General features: G+C 41.8%; 1 protein-coding gene across 5 annotated transcripts in view; it reads left to right on the top strand.

Annotated features, from left to right (window-relative positions):
* Window positions 1-19,155, top strand: part of fam49a (family with sequence similarity 49 member A) — a 44,238-nt gene extending 25,083 nt beyond the window's left edge. For 2 of the 5 annotated variants that reach the window (XM_070446459.1, XM_070446460.1), the window contains exons 2-13: window positions 7,722-7,776; window positions 12,968-13,047; window positions 13,243-13,322; window positions 15,318-15,439; window positions 15,677-15,782; window positions 16,098-16,234; window positions 16,397-16,474; window positions 16,744-16,860; window positions 16,991-17,070; window positions 17,220-17,346; window positions 17,652-17,722; window positions 18,057-19,155. In XM_070446459.1, the coding sequence (XP_070302560.1) occupies window positions 13,250-13,322; window positions 15,318-15,439; window positions 15,677-15,782; window positions 16,098-16,234; window positions 16,397-16,474; window positions 16,744-16,860; window positions 16,991-17,070; window positions 17,220-17,346; window positions 17,652-17,722; window positions 18,057-18,120 (975 nt within the window). In that variant the 5' untranslated portion in view covers window positions 7,722-7,776; window positions 12,968-13,047; window positions 13,243-13,249 and the 3' untranslated portion in view covers window positions 18,121-19,155. The remainder of the gene's footprint in view (window positions 1-7,721; window positions 7,777-12,967; window positions 13,048-13,242; window positions 13,323-15,317; window positions 15,440-15,676; window positions 15,783-16,097; window positions 16,235-16,396; window positions 16,475-16,743; window positions 16,861-16,990; window positions 17,071-17,219; window positions 17,347-17,651; window positions 17,723-18,056) is intronic. The other 3 variants (XM_024000220.2, XM_024000221.2, XM_024000219.2) reach the window with 2 other exon arrangements.
* The last annotated feature ends 465 nt before the right edge of the window (window positions 19,156-19,620 follow it).

The raw sequence follows: 19,620 nt of genomic DNA, 5'->3' as shown, positions 1-19,620 counted from the left end.
CCCTGTCTTCCTAACATTGAGGTGACCGCAACAATTCTCCTCAGATACTCCCTTCTCTCTGCAATATCACTAGCATGGGCAGATGTTAAAATCTTAGCAATGTTCCCATGACTGCTAGTTGCCTGGTAGCTTTGCCATGCCACAACACTGTCTCTGTGTGTTTGTGCCATTTCATGTTAACTGAAGATAAACAACGCTTTTCCCCCCCACTTTTTACAGCCATTACTGACAATAATCAAATTTAATGTTTTTGCCAAAAACTCCACATGGAAAGCAGAAAGCTGTGTTTTTGTGGACAGAGTACTCTACCCAATTTGTATTTCTCAAACCAGCAGTGCTGAAATGCCCTTTTCTGTGTACCAAAACGTTTGTGTGGGTAGCTATTCAGCTTCACTTGTCTGGGCCCAGTGTCTTTGTCACCTAAATCGCTCTCATTTCTGGAAGGAGTTGCTGCAGCGGCTTGATTACTTTCTCTCTCTGGATCTGTTTGTTGTTGTTGTTCTCTCTCTCGCTCGCGCTCTCTCGCGCTCGCGCTCTCTCCTGAATGAAAGCAATTGAGTATGAAAAGATATGTGCATGATGTTACGTCATCTTACTCATTTATAGCCTGGCATAGATGGCAAAACTATATTAAATACAAAGTTATGTGGCGATGATATCTAGTTGTGTTGAATTTAAAAGACACCGTTAGTTAGCTCGCAACGTCTATTACACTGTAACTTGACTCACATAAAAACGTATTGGTTAACAAAGCTTTGATGATGACCGAAGTCTATAGTAGTGAATACTCTCTCTCTCTCTCTCTCTGTTCTAACTTACCACAAATTCACATCGTAGCCTATCTGCATGAATCTGTCCTGTCAGAGACTTTTCCTGTCAGTTTACTGTTAGCTAGCAGTCTACTGCCACAGCAGGAGCTAACGTTAACCAAAATGTTAGCTACAAGTAGAYCTAACTCTCACTAGCGTGTGCGACAGAGGATGCCCCCAGGTCCTAGTGCCCGACCGTTAAGAAGTTTAAGATGCGATGGAACGGTTGACGGGGAAAAGCTCACACAGAAAATATATTGACTGATATATTGATTTATTTAGGGGGGGGTTAATTAATATTCCAGGCCTAGCAACGTCCCTGATATCACTGCAAAAAATGAAATCATATTAGCCAAAGTCTAATATGGCACATGATCCAGACAGATAAACTCAGCTACTGTTCAATCGTCGGGCATGTTTTGAATTCAATATCATTACATTAGACATTTTCTACATCAGCCATGTATGCATTCATGAATCAGTTATATAATACATTTTACTTAGATTTGTAAAAATAAACTACATAACAACATAATGGTAATAATTTATTTGAATGGTAAATCTCTATTGATAAACTGGTTAAATCAAGAAGTAGCCTAGGTCTATTCACAATACAGGTGAATGCATATTCAATAGAAGTGTGTGCATGCATTGAGTTATTGAGCTTGTTTTGGCTGATTTCATCRGGCTACAGATGACATACAATTTGTTTCCCTTCCATTTGGGACTTATTTTATTGAACTGATCAACAACATGAAGGAAGCTTATTTTCTAAAAGTGTGCGCTGTCTATTTAACCAGTGATGGCTTCATTCAGGAGGCAGTCAGTTTGCTGAGGCAATAGATGGGTTAGCTGACAACGTCACTAAAACGATGTGCACGCTTCCATGGGCCAGAAGTCAGCATGTTGTGATGGCCAGATTGTCATTCTTGTAGCAAACTGCCATGTGGGGAATCGTAAGTGACTCGTTTCACTTTGTTTCACTTTGTTTCATCATGTTCTTGATACCATGTCCTGTTTTGACTGATTTCATATCTATGCTAATATTGCAAAACATTTTCTAGCTAGCTAACCAACATCTGTAACAATGTATTTGAGACAACAAGTGCTCATTTTGCAAATGCATTTGTTTTCAATCATTATTGAAGACAATATAACTTACATGTTGTCAACAATCTAAGCCAACCCCATCTGTTTTGCCTCATAGTTGCGCACAGGTCGGTTTTGTTGCAACCAACCTGACTATAGATAGTTATCTTTATGGCTGCAATCCCGCTAACGGGATCGATATGACAACAGCCAGTGAAAGTGCAGGGCGCCAAATTCAAACAACAGAAATCTCATAATTAAAATTCCTCAAACATACATGTGTGCTTATATAATTTTAAAGGTAATCTTGTTTTTAATCCCACCAAAGTGTCCGATTTCAAATATTATTTTCAGCGAAAGCACTACAAACGATTGTTAGGTCACCACCAAACCACAATAAGAACAGCCATTTTTCCAGCGAATATTGCCAGTCACAAAAAAGCAGAAATAGAGATAAAATGAATCACTAACCTTTGATCTTCATCAGATGACACTCATAGGACTTCATGTTACACAATACATGTTTTGTTTGATAAAGTTCATATTTATATAAAAAAAACATGAGTTTACATTGGCGCGTTACATTCACTAGTTCCAAAAACATCAAGTGATTTTGCATAGCCACATCGTTTCAACAGAAATACTCATCATAAATGTAGATGATAATACAAGTTATACACATGGAATTATAGATATACCTCTCCTTAATGCAACCTCTGTGTCAGATTTAAAAAAAACTTTACTGAAAAAGCAAACCATGCAATAATCTGAGACRGAGCTCAGAAATATAATTAAATTAGCCACCATTTTGGAGTCAACAGAAACCAGAAAATACATGATAAATGTTTCCTTACCTTTGATGAACTTCATCAGAATGCAGTCCTAGGAATCCCAGGTCCACAATAAATGCTTGATTTGTTCGATAATGTCCGTTATTTATGTCCAATTAGCTACTTTGGTTAGCGCGTTTGGTAAACAATTCCAAAGTCACAAAGCGCGTCCACTATAACGTGACGAAATGTCCAAAAGTTCCGTAACAGTCAGTAGAAACATGTCAAACGATGTACTGAATCAATCTTTAGAATGTTGTTAACATACATCTTGAATAAMGTWCCAACCGGAGAATTACATTGACTTCAGTTGAGCGATGGAACGGAGCTGCCTCTCACGTGAACGCGCGTGTTCAATGCGTGGGCACCTCATGGCAGTGGTGAATCATTCCTGTCTCCTTCAGCCCCCCTTCACATTAGTCATCAGACAAAGTTCTATTGACTGTTGACATCTAGTGGAAGCCGTAGGAAGTGAAAACTCAATCATATCTCGCTGTAATTTCAATGAGAGCTTGGTGAAAAGTTTTTGCCTGCCATATGAGTTCTGTTATACTCACAGACATAATTCAAACAGTTTTAGAAACGTCAGAGTGTTTTCTATCCAATACTAATAATAATATGCATATATTAGCAACTGACTGAGGAGCAGGCTGTTTACTCTGGGCACCTCTGTGCACCTTTCATCCAAGCTACTCAATACTGCCCCTGCAGCCATAAGAAGTTATACTCTGATTGGTTCGAGCCCTGAATGTTGATTGGCTGACAGCTGTGGTATATCAGACCGTATACCACGGGTATGACAAAACATTTTTTACTAGTCTAATTACGTTGGTAACCAGTTTTTATAATAGCAATAAGGAACCTAGGGGCTTGGTATACTGTATGGCCAATATACCATGGCTAAGGGCGTTGCGTCATGCCTAAGAACAACCCTTAGCCGTGGTATATTGGACGTATACCACACCTCCTAGGGCCTTATTGCTTAAATAACCTTTGAAAGTGATGTGAGAGAGACCGATTTAAAAAAATATATATATATATATATACAGTGGGGAGAACAAGTATTTGATACACTGCCGATTTTGCAGGTTTTCCTACTTACAAAGCATGTAGAGGTCTGTAATTTTTATCATAGGTACACTTCAACTGTGAGAGACGGAATCTAAAACCAAAATCCAGGAATCACATTGTATGTATTTTTAAATAATTATTTGCATTTTATTGCATGACAAAGTATTTGATCACCTACCAACCAGTAAGAATTCCGGCTCTCACAGACCTGTTAGTTTTTCTTTAAGAAGCCCTCCTGTTCTCCACTCATTACCGTATTAACTGCACCTGTTTGAACTCGTTACCTGTATAAAAGACACCTGTCCACACACTCAATCAAACAGATTCCAACCTCTCCACAATGGCCAAGACCAGAGAGCTGTGTAAGGACATCAGGGATAAAATTGTAGACCTGCACAAGGCTGGGATGGGCTACAGGACAATAGGCAAGCAGCTGGTGAGAAGGAAACAACTGTTGGCGCAATTATTAGAAAATGGAAGAAGTTCAAGATGACGGTCAATCACCCTCGTCTGGGGCTCCATGCAAGATTTCACCTCGTGGGGCATCAATGATCATGAGGAAGGTGAGGGATCAGCCCAGAACTACACGGCAGGACCTGGTCAATGACCTGAAGAGAGCTGGGACCACAGTCTCAAAGAAAAACATTAGTACACACTACGCCGTCATGGATTAAATCCTGCAGCGCACGCAAGGTCCCCCTGCTAAGCCAGTGCATGTCCAGGCCTGTCTGAAGTTTGCCAATGACCATCTGGATGATCCAGAGGAGGAATGGGAGAAGGTCATGTGGTCTGATGAGACAAAAATAGAGCTTTTTGGTCTAACTCCACTCGCCGTGTTTGGAGGAAGAAGAAGTATGAGTACAACCCCAAGAACACCATCCCAACCGTGAAGCATGGAGGTGGAAACATCATTCTTTGGGGATGCTTTTCTGCAAAGGGGACAGGGACGACTGCACCGTATTGAGGGGAGGATGGATGGGGCCATGTATCGCGAGATCTTGGCCAACAACCTCCTTCCCTCAGTAAGAGCATTGAAGATGGGTGTGGCTGGGTCTTCCAGCATGACAACGACACGAAGCACACAGCCATGGCAACTAAGGAGTGGCTCCGTAAGAAGCATCTCAAGGTCCTGGGATGGCCTAGCCAGTCTCCCGACCTGAACCCAATAGGAAATCTTTGGAGGGAGCTGAAACTCCGTATTGCCCAGCGACAGCCCCGAAACCTGAAGGATCTGGAGAAGATCTGTAGGGAGGAGTGGGCCAAAATCCCTGCTGCAGTGTGTGCAAACCTAGTCAAGAACTACAGGAAACGTATGATCTCTGTAATTGCAAACAAAGGTTTCTGTACCAAATATTAAGTTCTGCTTTTCTGATGTATCAAATACTTATGTCATGCAATAAAATGCAAATTAATTACTTAAAAATCATACAATGTGATTTTCTGGATTTTTGTTTTAGATTCCGTCTCTCACAGTTGAAGTGTACCTATGATAAAAATGACAGACCTCTACATGCTTTGTAAGTAGGAAAACCTGCAAAATCGGCAGTGTATCAAATACTTGTTCTCCCCACTGTATATATGTGTTTTTAAAGTGAACGAGTACCGTTTTGCTGGCAATTAGCTTTGAAATGGGCTTATTTTCTTTCTGGTTTCATACACGCTATAAGAGACACATCTGCTACGCTAATAGACAGTTGATCCGTAGACATTTGACAGAAGTACCGAAAGGAACAAAATACTAGTACCAAACCGTTTTTCTGAAGTTTTGGTATACTGTGCAACAACACGTCTGTGTGTGTGAAAAAAGGACCAGTCGTGTTGAACCATGGGATCCTCCTGCGCTCCACTATGACCATATAAGGAGTGCTGCTCAGCTCCACCACTACAACAATCCCCATGGACCAGACCAGCCCTCCCCATCCATCCCTCCATTCATCCTCTCTTCCCTCGCTCCACAGCCAGGCAGGTTTGGTGGAGTGAGGAATATTTTCTGTGACGGATGGGAATTGACATAGAAGAGAAGATATGTCTCTTTCTGTCCACTCCAGAGTGATAAAGGTGTTTTGTGACCCACCAGAGCATTGGAGGCTAGGGGGCTGTCATTAGGACCAGAGGCCCTAAAGCAGAGCTATAATCTGGGCCTTCTTAGAAGAGGAGCTGGTCTAAGGGAAACCCAGTAGAGTGAGTGTGTGTGTGTGCGCGTGCACTTGAGTGAACAATGCAAGTCAACAAAGGATTGGTGTTTTCTGTCATCAGTGAAACCAGGTCAGCACGTCTCTCCTTGGTGGGCTGTGTGGACAGTCTTCAGGGTTGTCCAGTTGATTGCAGCTCTTTTCTGGTGACTTCATTTCCCTGCCTACACATTGGCACACAGTGTGGAGAAAATGGTTGCTTGACAAATGTCAGCTGCATAACATATAAATGGCCTTTGTGGGTATTGAGTTTTTATTTTATTTTATTTTTTACATTTTGTACTTCCATATTTAGCTACTCCTGCACATCTGTCTTTTAGTCTAGCCTGATTTCCATTAAAATTCCTCAATATTACATTTGTCAGATCTGATGGTGAACAAGACAGTCATGGAAATCAGAATCTTGATCTTTCCTGGCACATTTACTGCTGTGTGTTACTAGTCTAGATGCACAACACTGTCATAACACTAAGGCTGGGACCAGTATCACGATGCCCGTTAGTATTGTGGCAAGGAAACAAGAACACAACACTGTCATAACACTAGCTGGGACCAGTATCACGATGCCCGTTAATATCGGGCAAGGAAACAAGAACACAACACTGTCATAACACTAGGGCTGGACCAGTATCACGATGCCCGTTAATATCGTGGCAAGGAAACAAGAACACAACACTGTCATAACACTAGGGCTGGGACCAGTATCACGATGCCCGTATATCGTGGCAAGGAAACAAGAACACAACACTGTCATAACACTAAGGCTGGGACCAGTATCACGATGCCCGTTAATATCGTGGCAAGGAAACAAGAACACAACACTGTCATAACACTAGGGCTGGGACCAGTATCACGATGCCCCGTTAATAACGTGGCAAGGAAACAAGAACACAACACAAAGCGGATTTAACTTATTCAGGAAAACAGCCCTAATGTTGAAAACAAACGTCATGTTGTCATCCAGAGTCACATTTGATTTATTTTCCAATCTATAGCACACAGTTTTATGTACAGAAGGTTTTTAAAGGACAAACGTGTCTGCTTCATGTTTTCCTTTTTGCCATGGAAAAAATATTGCCATACTGGTATCAGCACTGCCCTACGCAACACAGGACCTTTTGTTTTGAAGTGTCTTTTTACAGTAAGCCTATGCCATGCCTCTTTTTACAGTAAGCCTATGCCATGCCTCTTTTTACAGTAAGCCATACAGGCCTGCAGTATGTGGGACAAATACAGAGTGACATTGTTGCTCTACACATTTGAGTCATTGCTCTGTGGCAGTCCCTGTAGTGGTGATAGGCCTTGTCGTGTGTGTGTGGGCACGTGTGCTCCTGCCCTGCGGTCTGGGTTTTCAGGGGGTTAGAACTTGGAAGATGTCTCTGCTGGATATTTAATAGCCCAGTTAACATGGGACAGCCGAGAGATGCGTTATTAATTATCGTCCTTCCGCCTGCCGCTTTGTTGTTTTAGAATGGCGCTATGACTTTCACTCCTGAATAATTTAGGTACGTGTTCAACCCAGGAGAAAGTTGATAAACGGAATGCTAGTACTGTTCGTTCGTTGGGACACACAGACATACACACCTAGTCAGAGGCACAACGAGAASAATATGTGGTCATACGTACCCTTCACTGTTGATCTAACGCTCATTGACAGTGCTTACTTTTAGATGTTCCGAGCTCTGTACACGGCAAGACAATGAGATGGAGTGTTCTGGATTGTTTTTCAGAAACCAAGAAGAAGTGGGTGCTCTAGAAGGGAAGCAACGTCCTCCTCCAGATACGGTACAGTAACACATTTCTTCATCACATTGTGTAGACATGCCTGGATTCATAGTGTCAGAAGTAGGTATGCAGATCTAGGACCTGTTGTGCCTTTCAGAAAGATGACATGGTGTCCTAGATTAGCACTGCTACTCTGAGGCTTGGTGAAACCTGGCCCTAACCACACCACCGCACTTTACTCATTCAGTGATGCCTAACAACCCTGTAACAATGCTACTGTGGTGATCATGATAACATGGTACTTACCATGTCTAAGATTAGCCTCTATTTGTTATTTAAAATACAGGACTTTCTCTTTCAGTCTGTTGCCATGTTGTCACAGCTTTAGGGTAATGAAGACCGAAACATGTTTATGAGGTGGTTGATCAGACCCAGGTGAAGCTTACTCCTGCAGTAAAACCCACTTCAGAGTCCATGTAATGTTTAAGGCCAGGGTCAGGTTCAGTAGAGCAGTTTTGCAACAGTAGAATATAAATCTAGGTTCTTATTGCACAAGTTTACTGTTGCACATCCTCAGTTTTATAACACAACATGGGAGTAGGACTTAATGTTGGTCTGGGCAACCACCTTTCAGGGTTTAGTTACTAACTTAAGACCGTTATGAAGTATGTGCACCAAAATGATTTCCTGGTTTCAACCCAGAGCAGAATATGTTGTGGTTTGTTTTCTCTGGACTCGCTCTTTTCCCCAATGGAGGTTGTTTCARATCTTAACGCAGCAAGATATGCCGTTTTAGCATGCTGCTCGTTTGGACTTTAATTGCACTGAGCGAGTTTAATTACAAAGCACAATGCGTGAAGCATTTATCCCCGTTTCCACAACAGGAAAGTATTGTGGAACGTATTCAGCACCTCTTTACTGAGGACAACAACTCACTGAAGTAAAACAACCATTTAGACTTTACATTTAAACAGACTTAAAGCAGTATTCATTTCTGTCTTTCTAAAATACTTAACTTTAAAATATAGGTTATGATGTTACACAATGGCTCTTTTCATAAAGCTGGTGAAATAAGACCTCTTTATTGAGGTATTATGTTTCCAGGTTGACCCAGTCCAAGACAGGAATCAGAGAGATTCAATCATTGGTTTTCAGGTTCAAACACGCAGATAAATGGTTATGAAAGTGGAACCAAGCCGTTCTGAATCCCCCTACTCTACATATGTACCATTCTGTCAGTGAGAGGCTTCTTAGGGTTACACTGGGAAGGCCTAGTCTGGTAGCAGGAGGTCTTCTGAAGACTACCACAGACACATCCTGACCGCCAAGGAGTCGTCATTCATTATTACTGTCAGCTCACGGCAGAGGGGGAGGGAGAGTGTGTGTTTAAACATGTCATATTCCTGGATTTTTCAAAGGAATTTGAATAGGAACATGTTTGTTTGTAGTCAGTGTTCCTGACATTAGGTCTTCTATGCAGAACATTTCAGGTCATTTTGAGGCCAATTTCCATTGGTATTTATTGTGCTACCAGCTTCTTTTTACCCCTGTTTATATGTACACCTTCCTCCGCCACTCCAGTATCCCTGCACATTGGAATAATGGTACAGCCACTGACCTGTATGTAACTTTATTGGATTCTCATTCGATAAGAATCTATTTTAACACTTTTATTCTGCATTGTTGGGAAAGAGCTTGCAAGTAAGCATTTCACTGTACTGTTTTACACCTGCTRTATCCTGTTCATGTGACAAACGAGAAACTAGGCACCATAAAGGTGATTAATAGTACACTAATAATACAGGTAGTCAGCACATTGTTGTTACTATGGTGATACCCACTATTCCCCTCTCCTTCTCTGAATTATTAGCTTGTGCTTGTTTAGACTGGCCCTGGACTTGTTGACTCTTCATTTGTCTGTGCGACACATGAGACTGAGACAGGAAACGCTAGGGAATATCCACTGTCTAACTGATAACCAGCCAGCCAAGCCAAGGCAGAAACCCCATTGTGTTCCACGTCCTCCTCTGCCTCTACCAGGCCTCGCTGGGATGACTGCAGGGCTCTSCAACTCTAGTCCCAGAGAGGAAACAGAGGGTACGGGCTTTTGTTCCAGCCCGGCACTAACACGACTGATTCCTCTAATCATGTTCTCAGGAATCTCTACAACTGAGACCATGATTGGATGAATGAAGGTGTGGATGGTGGAGAGAAGGAAACCTAGTGGTATACTCTAGTATAGCCTGCCCTATTCACGGAAGGACTGGATTGTACTGGGAATAAGCACCATGATGCAACACCACCCCCTAGCAGCAAAAGTGGTGCTCTGTTTGTGAATTGTAGTGCGATGGCTCATGCAGATATGTGCATTTCGTTTTTTATTTCCATATTTTCTGTGGATTACATTCCCAGGAATATGTGAGGGGCTAAAGATGGCAAATGGAGTATTGACCGGTTGACTTACTTCAGAAAGTATCTAGACCCCTTGACTTATTCCACATTGTGTTGTTACAGCCTGAATGCACCCATCTACACACACTACCTCATAATGACAAAGTGAAAACATGTTTGTGAAAAAAAATTGTGAATTTCTTTTTCCAAATATATTGAAAGAAATGAATACAGAGAACTCTTGACATAAGTACTCACACYGCTTTGCTATGACACTCCAAATTGAGCTCAGGTGCATCCAATTTCCTTTGGTCATCCTTGATGTCACTACAGCTTGATTGGAGTTCACCTGTGACCAATTCAATTGTTTGGACATGATTTAGAAAAACACACCTGTCTATATAAGGTCCACAGTTGAGTGTATGTCATAGCAGAAACTATAGTCCAAGGAACTGTCCATAGATCTCCTAGATAGAATTGTGATTAGGGATATATCTGGGGAAGGGGATGAATCCATTTCCAGAGTGATGAAAGTTTCCAAGAGCACAGTGGGAAATTGAAAAAATATGGAACGRCCCAGACTCTGGGCGACTGAGCAACCAGGCAAGAAGGACCTTAGTCAGGGAGTTGACCAAGAACCCAATTACCACTCTGACAGAAWTACAGAGTTCCTTGGCTGAGATGGGAGAAGTATGTGAAMGATTCTGTGGTCTTATGAGACAAACTTTGGCCTGAATGCGAATAACTATTCTGGAGAAAACCAGGCACACAGCTCATCRTCCATCTAATACCATCCCTACCAAGAAGCATGGCGTTGGCAGCATCATGGTATGGGGATGCTTTTCGGAGGTAGAGACTGGGAGACTGGTAAGGATAGAGGGAACAATGAATGGAGCCAAATCCTTGATGAGAACCTGTTTCAGAGTGCAAACAAAGATTTATGTTCCAACAGGGCAATGACCCCAAGCATACAGCCAAATCACAGCTGGAATGGCTTCAAAACAAGAATGTGAACGTCTGAGTGGCCAAGCCGAAACCCAGATTTGAATCCCATTGAAAAATCCCCAAATCCAGATGTTCAAAACTGATCCAGACATACCCAAGACGACTCAAATCTTTAATTGCCGCCCAAGGTGCTTCTACAAAGTATTGACCCTCGGGGGTGTGAATACTTCTGTAAACAACATATTTAATTTTCAATACATTTGAAAAAATTAAGAAACATGTTTTCAGTTTGTCAATATGCAATATTGTATTTGGATGCGTGAGGATTAAACGTGTTTTAATCCATTTTGAATTCAGGCTGTAACATAACAACATGTGAAATAAGTCAAGGGGTGTGAATAGTTTCTGAAGGCWGTGTAGGTGTGCATTCTGTAAGTGTTAGCCTATCACTGTAAAGATCTAACCGTAAGAAATGAGGGAGACGTGTGCTGTGATGATCATATGCTGAGCAGACTGTAACCGTGGCTCTTTGTATCACCAATCTAACGGTCAGGAATCTGGAAAGAGCAGCATTAATATGTGACTGTACTGTGTACATTCTCTAGAATTCAACACCTGGATATGTACAATATAGAAAATTATATCTGTTTTACTGACACCCTTAGCTTATGGACCAATCAAAACACCGGCATAAGTAGACACACAGCCTATAGGCCAATTGTGATCATCTCCCTAAATCTGGCACTCATTTACTCTCCCCGTTCTGTTTGGTCCAGCAGGGACCGCATCAAATCACCCTCTTAAAGCAGTAATCATGTTCACTAGCCTCTGATGTAGCTAGKCCGCTGTGTAATTATGTGTTATAGTGACCACCCGCTAAGCATTGCTTAAGGTAGCCTATCCTCTGGAAATTACTACCGTCTTGTTGCCTCCAATAAAACGGTTTAAAGAGTAGTTCAACCGGCGTTTAAGACTTAACTAGCCCTTTCTGGGATYTTAAAGGACTTTATCTTCTAAATACTTGATCAGAATAATGTGATTCTACCCTCTGTTTCATTTCCTTAGGCCTTTAAATACACATGCACAGCCACACACACACTGTGAGACATGGAGGAGCCACTGCTATTCCATTACACAGGCCTTGTACATGCATTCCATGAACACCTAACCACCCAATTTAGACTAGCTAAATCACATCACTAGGCCTATATCTTGATGTTGTGTAGAGGACACCCTCGGTTAATACTGGAATGTTACCACACGCAATGAGAGAACCTAATACTGGAACGTTGACACGCGCACTGAGAGAACCTAATAGTGGAACGTTGACACGCGCACTGAGAGAACCTAATAGTGGAACGTTGACACGCGCACTGAGAGAACCTAATAGTGGAACGTTGACACGCGCACTGTGAGAGCAGGATTTCCCAAACTCTGTCCTTGGGACTGCGGGGCACTACACAGCTCATGCAAACTATCAAAGCTTGATGATTAGTTGATTTATGTGTAGTGCTAGGGGGCAAAAACCAAAACGTGTCCCAAGGACAAAGTTTGTGAAACCCTGGGTTGGAGAATGTTAGTGGACTGAATGTTTGACAGCAGCCTTTAGCAGAGTGTCTCTGTGAGGGATCCAATATTACCAGTCCTGCCTCTGAGATGTAGTCACTTTCACTTTATTGTCACTGTGGGTATCCAAGTCTCTCTAAAAGGGAGAAACAAGTTGAAATAACCTTTTGTTGGTGTGCTATTGTGAAATGTATTCAAAGGGGATTACAAATAAATGCATTCTCTTTTTAATCCTTGAATGTTATTTCTACTGTAGTTGTTCTCTTGAATCATTTGACACCATAGCATTTGTGAATATATTTAAATGTATCTAATAGTATTTATTTGTGTTTTTACCATTTTTGATCAGGTTTGCTGGAATGGGTAATCTTCTAAAAGTCCTTACAAGGGAAATAGAGAACTATCCACATTTTTTCCTGGACTTTGAAAGTAAGTCTGAAGGAGGAGTGTGCAGGAGTTTGACTGAAGGTGTGACCATGAAACGCTTCCCCTAGTCAGTGGTTTATATCTATGGGTCCCCTCTGGACATAAAGCTGTGTAGGTGTCTGTCTGTACCTGTCTCTATCTCTCTAATACACCACACCTCTTTCTCTCTCTTTCTTCTCTTGCTTTCCTCTCTTTCAGAAACCAAATGGGGAATCTGTTAAAAGTGCTCACTTGCACTGAACTTGAGCAGGGACCAAACTTTTTCCTTGACTTTGAAAGTGAGCACTGYTTTTGCCTGGCCTGTGTTCTTCTTCCTTCTCTAGAGCTTTACTTCTGTAGAGCTCCTTTACTAACCAGGGTTTGGGGACAGTTCCATTTCAATAAGCTTCCAATTGCACAACCGAGAAGTAACGGTTATTTTCAATTAGGATAATTTTTTAATTGGCCGAATTGAACTGGAATTAATTCTGACCCTGTTACTAAGCTACCTGCATGCTTCATAGTCTATGCTCCTAGAACAGCCCATTGCTTRCCTATTGTCTWTCGTCTACTCAAGAGACATCTGTTTCAAGCAGTTTTTTTGTTATGCAACATTTCCTCATGTCTAATGGCAGCAAATTATGCATTATCAACAAAAAAACTAAAACTGATGTTATCCTATTTGATGTTGAATATGTCCTGATGATGTCCTGACCTTTTCAGTGCTGTGCTTTTCCTGATTTAGTTGTCCTGGAGTAGAAAGCAGAACTAGGTCCAGATGTAGTTAGAGCTAACATAGTGATCGTAAACCATAGTCATGTTATTGTAACTCGTGTAACATCTGGATGTGGCTAGGCTGTATGTCCGTTGCTTCATTGCCTTGCACTCTTCCTACACATGCTATAGGCTAGAGACAGCAGCTGAACTGTTAACATAATAAAATATACTCTTGGCTTAAAAAATGACACAGAGAAATGGGGGAAGCACTCACGCCAAGCCTATTCCTTAGTAGTAGCCTATTCCACACACGCCAAGCCTATTCCTTAGTAGTAGCCTATTCCACTCACGCCAAGCATATCCCTATAGTAGTAGCCTATCCTCTACAGCCGATATTCTTTTACCTATTGTAGTAGCCTATTCCCACACCACGCCAAGCATATTCCTTAGTAGTAGCCTATTCCACTCACGCCAAGCCATTCCTTAGTAGTAGCCTATTCACACACGCCAAGCATATTCCTTAGTAGTAGCTATTCCACGCACGCCAAGCATATTCCTTAGTAGTAGCCTATTCCTTAGTAGTAGCCTATTCACTCACGCCAAGCCTATTCCTTAGTAGTAGCCTATTCCACTCACGCCAAGCATATTCCTTAGTAGTAGCCTATTCCACTCACGCAAAGCCTATTCCTTAGTAGTAGCCTATTCCACTCACGCCAAGCATATTCCTTAGTAGTAGCCTAATTCACTCTCGTTGTCATAGCGCCATCACTTATTTTCTTCCATAGAGAAAGGGAATGTTTTACACTGCATTTACTCTCATAGTATTTTGACATCAACTGATGTTCTATGTTTAGTCTGTCGGGAAATAATGTAGGTAACTGACTGACTGTATGTTGTGTTTAGCTGCAGCTTCTAATATGAAAATGCCTTGAGTATGATTAAGAGTTTGCCGTCTAAAGGGCAGAGCTATAAGCCACTGCCTTCTGTAGCCTTGTAGGGAGCAGCAGGTCGTGCTGCTATTATACTGGCAGATGCCATGCTGCTCTTCTGTTTACCACAGTAGCCTTTCCCTGTCTCCTCGTGCTTAGATTATCTTTGAACCTAGAGATATTCATGTTAATGTCATGCTTGCTGAATGTTTTACAACACTAAAGTATATTGTATCATGCTATTTGTTGCTGAGATTCTATTCTAAGCCTTAGAAGTTGTATTACTGTGTAAGAAAATGCCCTAAGTATAACATGCATGATTGTTTTTTGACAACCAAATATAGGCATACACATAGTTCCCAATTCCTGTTAAAGGACAGTTTGTATCACATAATCATTGAAAACCAAATGGTCAGAATGTGTATGAGTTTAATGTCCAGTACAGTGTTGTTGTGTTGTCTAATCAGCCTGCTAGCTAGCCAGGCTAACTGTTGTTGTGTTGTCTATATGCAGCCTGCTAGCTAGCCAGGCTAACTGTTGTTGTGTTGTCTATATGCTGCCTGCTAGCTAGCCAGGCTAACTGTTGTTGTGTTGTCTATATGCTGCCTGCTAGCTAGCCAGGCTAACTGTTGTTGTGGTGTGTGTCAGATGCACAGCCCACAGACTGTGAGAGAGATGTATGGAACCAGGTGAACGCGGTGCTCCAGGATTCTGAGAGCATCCTCTCTGGCCTACAGGCCTACAAGGGAGCCGGACAGGAGATACGAGAGGTATGTATATCTGCTGGATATGCTTTCACGCACACAGTCGTAGGCACAGGCTATGCATATTCACACTCACAAATGTGCGTGCACACACACACACGCACTCAAACAAACCTATAAATGTAAAGCTCAATTGATGATTTCATACCAGGCATCTCAGAATTGTTTCCATTACCCATTTTTTTTATATTCCATATAGATGATGTATATTTAACCATGGTGTCTGTCACTGTTTCCGCCCAGGCCATTCAGAACCCCAATGACATGATCCTACAGGAGAGAGCCTGGAACTCAGTCTGTCCCTTAGTCATACGACTCAAAAAGTTGTACTGCTTCTCGCTGAGACTAGGTAAGTCTAACCTTTATCCCTCCACGTAGAAGCACTTAGCGCGGCGGGGGACGACATTTTAATTACTATCAAAAGCCAATCAATCAAATGTTGGTGTACTATTATTAGTATATTATATATTTTTTTGTGTAATCTTTTTCACATTGGAGACATGAAACATGTTTTTTTTTTTTTATATATATATAAAAATGTTTACAACCATAACATTTTCCTTCAGGTGTTTGAAGAGGGCCCTCCATAGCCTGCTGGAGATCCTGGCGTGTTTAAATCTTAACTCGTGTTTGTAATGTATTAACTGTGTTTCTTCTCCTGTAGAGAGGGCCCTTCAGAGCCTGCTGGAGTCCCTGACATGCCCCTCGTACACCCCCACCCAGCACCTAGAGAAGGAGCAGGCTCTGGCCAAACAGTTTGCTGAGATCCTTCACTTTACCCTGCGCTTCGACGAACTCAAGGTCAGACACACACACACACACACACACACACACACACACATCATTTCAAACTGTTAATTTCTGTACACAAGTGCAAAGTTAGCACCTATTTTATTCCCTCTTGACAAATAACAGTTCCCATGTTGTCTGTTGGAACTAAATTAATGTCCTCTTAACTTTCAGATGAGAATTCCTGCCATCCAGAATGACTTCAGTTATTACAGGAGGACCATCAGCCGAAACAGGATAAACAACATGAATGTGAGTCAGAGGGAACTGTTATGTCGGTCTAGGGTTGCAAAAAATCATCTAACTTTACCAATCTTCCAACAGGGATTTCTGAAAAACCTGGTAATTTTTGGAAAGTTACCAGAATTTTGTGACCCTAGTCATGTMTGTTTTAGTCTGAATGTGACAGAATAGCTTGTCTGTGTTTGGCCTGGTTATCAGTCCTCTGTTGACATCCACTCTCCTCTGCCTTGAAGCTAAAGATGGATMAGATGTTGACCCTCTTCCTGTTTTGTCTTTAGTTGGATATAGAGAGAGAGGTCAACAATGAGATGGCCAACAGAATGTCACTGTTCTACGCAGAGGCGACGCCCATGCTGAAGACCTTAAGCACAGCTACGACAAACTTCGTAACAGAGGTAAGAGACTTCCTCCTTATTGTTAGCTGCTCTGTGAAAATAGTTGATCGTTGTAAGTTAAGTCTGGTTCCGTCATTTCTTCATCATTTTCAGTCTGATGATGGTTTGTGTTACCTTGTTATATCTCCAGAACAAGACATTACCCCTGGAGAACACCACTGACGTTCTCAGTACAATGGCCAGTGTCTGCAAAGTCATGCTGGAGACACCGTGAGTTGACTTGATTTACTTTACCTGTAGACCTTTAGCAGAGTGACTATATCCAGAGTGAGTCTGTCTGTCAATGCCACGCTATAAACAACTGTTCAACGTGTGCTGTGAATTGGCGTGCGTGTGTGTGCGTATCTCTCTCCCTCCAGAGACTACACGTGCCGGTTCAACAGTGAGGACACGCTGCTGTTCTGTATGAGAGTGATGGTTGGAGTCATCATCCTGTACGACCACGTCCATCCCAACGGAGCCTTCAACAAGTCCTCCAAGATAGACGTGAGAACCTCCTCTCTCACCTATACTGATACTACTGGGCTGTTTACAGGGGACGGTAACCTCGAGGTTACAGAAGGCTCCCAGTTCAAATCSCAGTGCTGAGGAGTTGGTTAAAGCAGGAAACAAATTCCCATCCCGTATGGAATAATAAACTACAGCTTCAACACATACAGTGGCTACTGAAAGCCTGACGTTAGCATCATGTGTACCTCGCTGTCATGCCAATGGAAAATGTGTGTGAATGTCTGTTTGAATGTTTTACACGTGTATCCAGAGTAATTGTGCATTTTTGTGTTTTTCATCAGATGAAGGGATGCATAAAGGTCCTCAAAGAACAGCCAGCAGATAATGTTGAAGGTCTCCTGAACGCCCTCAAGTAAGTCTCTATCCTCGCTTTAGTTTAGTACTTCTCTGATGAGACGGTACTTCTCTGATGAGACGGTACTTCTCTGATGTCTCACCTTATTCAGTTGAAATGCCAGATGATTTATAAATGGTATTGTGGTAGGAGTGCTCCTTAGCTTCCAATATTACTGAATGGTAGAGGGTGCTCTCTGGATAGCTCCCACAGCAATACAGCAAACAATCCCAAGGCACTGCTGTATATCTTTTTTTTAAACTTTATTAAATTGGCTTATTTTGGTAAAGGTTCAAATCAACCGCCAGATAGGTGTTTCAGCCCTATGCCTTCATCCTGCTTTGTCTTTCAGGTTCACCACCAAACACCTGCACGACGAGTCCACTCCAAAAAACATCCGCTCCATGCTTCAGTAACGTTTTTATATGAAGAGGATCAATGTACTGACCTCAACGAAAGATGTATATGTTTACATAATTTAAAAGACTGGATGTTAATACTTGTGTATTTACATAGTCATTCCCTGCAACTTACTGAAACTTATAGAACGTACATCTTTTACTCTGAAAAATGATTTGCCTTTCTCTGTTATTATGTTAACATACCTTTCAGCCTTACAAACTGAGCTTGGCAAGTAGCGTTTGGAGAAACAAGCACTCTGGTTGGTTCCTGTGACCTGAGCCAAGCACTCTGGTTGGTTCCTGTGACCTGAGCCAAGCACTCTGGTTGGTTCCTGTGACCTGAGCCAAGCACTCTGGTTGGTTCCTGTGAGTGAGCGGGCGAATGAAAGGAGCTTCATCTGTGGTTTGTGTCAACAAAACATGAATTCCAAATCAACTCCTATCCTGGGGTGTATTAATTAGTCGGATTCCGTTTACTGCAGCAACTAAACGGAAACAAACAGAGCAGACGGAACCAAACGTGGAGGGACCTACCTGCATGTGTCCAATAGAAACTCTTGTTTCTGTTGCAAAACGTTTTCCGATTGAAATAAACGTTTTCCGTTGCAAAAATTTTGCTAAGGAATCCGACTAATGAATACACCCCATGTTCCAGATCGGTTTGTCCTGTCTTCCCAACTCTTGTGGATGGCAAGGTGAAGATTGTTCAACCACCTCTCCTATCTACAAGAGTGCCTAGGGAGTAGTGGCTGGTTTGGAATTTAGCAAGGGAAGCGTTGAGGGGGAAAAGTGATGGCTTTCACATAACGTGTTCTCAGTAAGTTGGTGGACTTTGTGCTTTGTTGGCAAGAAAATGACAAAAGGCAGTACGTGCCATAAGAAATAAACAGATCAACCAAATGTTTATTTGGATTGGGACACAGTGTGATTTTAGTAATTTATTTTTCATGAGGGGTTTTTCTTGTCTGTATTTGGGGCTCTGTATCTAACAGAAATCTATTGTTCAAAAAAGCAGCTTTAAATAAAAACTGTCAGGTTATATTTAAGTGACACGGAGTGGCAAAAACAATTCCTTCCACCGCTTTTGTGATCTCTACTCCTGTAGTAGGATGGCGGTGATGATGATGAACCTTCTCTCCTAGTCATTCTACTTTATACTGTAAGACCAGTCAGACTGTTGTCCCATTCTCTACCCCTATAGAGTACCACAGTATGAGTCATAACACCCATAAAACCTAGCGGTTAAATAAGGAAATGGTTCCAATTGTTTTTCCACCATTCATTTTAGAAACACTTAAAATAAGGGCTGTCTTTCATGTAGGCTTACCCTGGTATGAGGTTTTGATAACAGTGTAAATCTCTCTAGGACAAGGTGACTTTTATCAATATATTCGCCTCTATTTAATCCCCCAAAATTAAATGCTAATTAGTTGCTATCATAAAGAACTACAAATGCCATGATGATCTGGACCAGACTGCCAATGAGGCCAGACTGCCAATGAGGCAAAGGTAAGA

This window comes from Salvelinus sp. IW2-2015, linkage group LG14 (assembly GCF_002910315.2).
Source record: "Salvelinus sp. IW2-2015 linkage group LG14, ASM291031v2, whole genome shotgun sequence".
Taxonomy (NCBI): Eukaryota; Metazoa; Chordata; class Actinopteri; order Salmoniformes; family Salmonidae; genus Salvelinus; species Salvelinus sp. IW2-2015.
The sequence above is the reverse complement of the archived record's forward strand: the minus strand, read 5'-3'. Positions and strand labels throughout refer to the sequence as shown.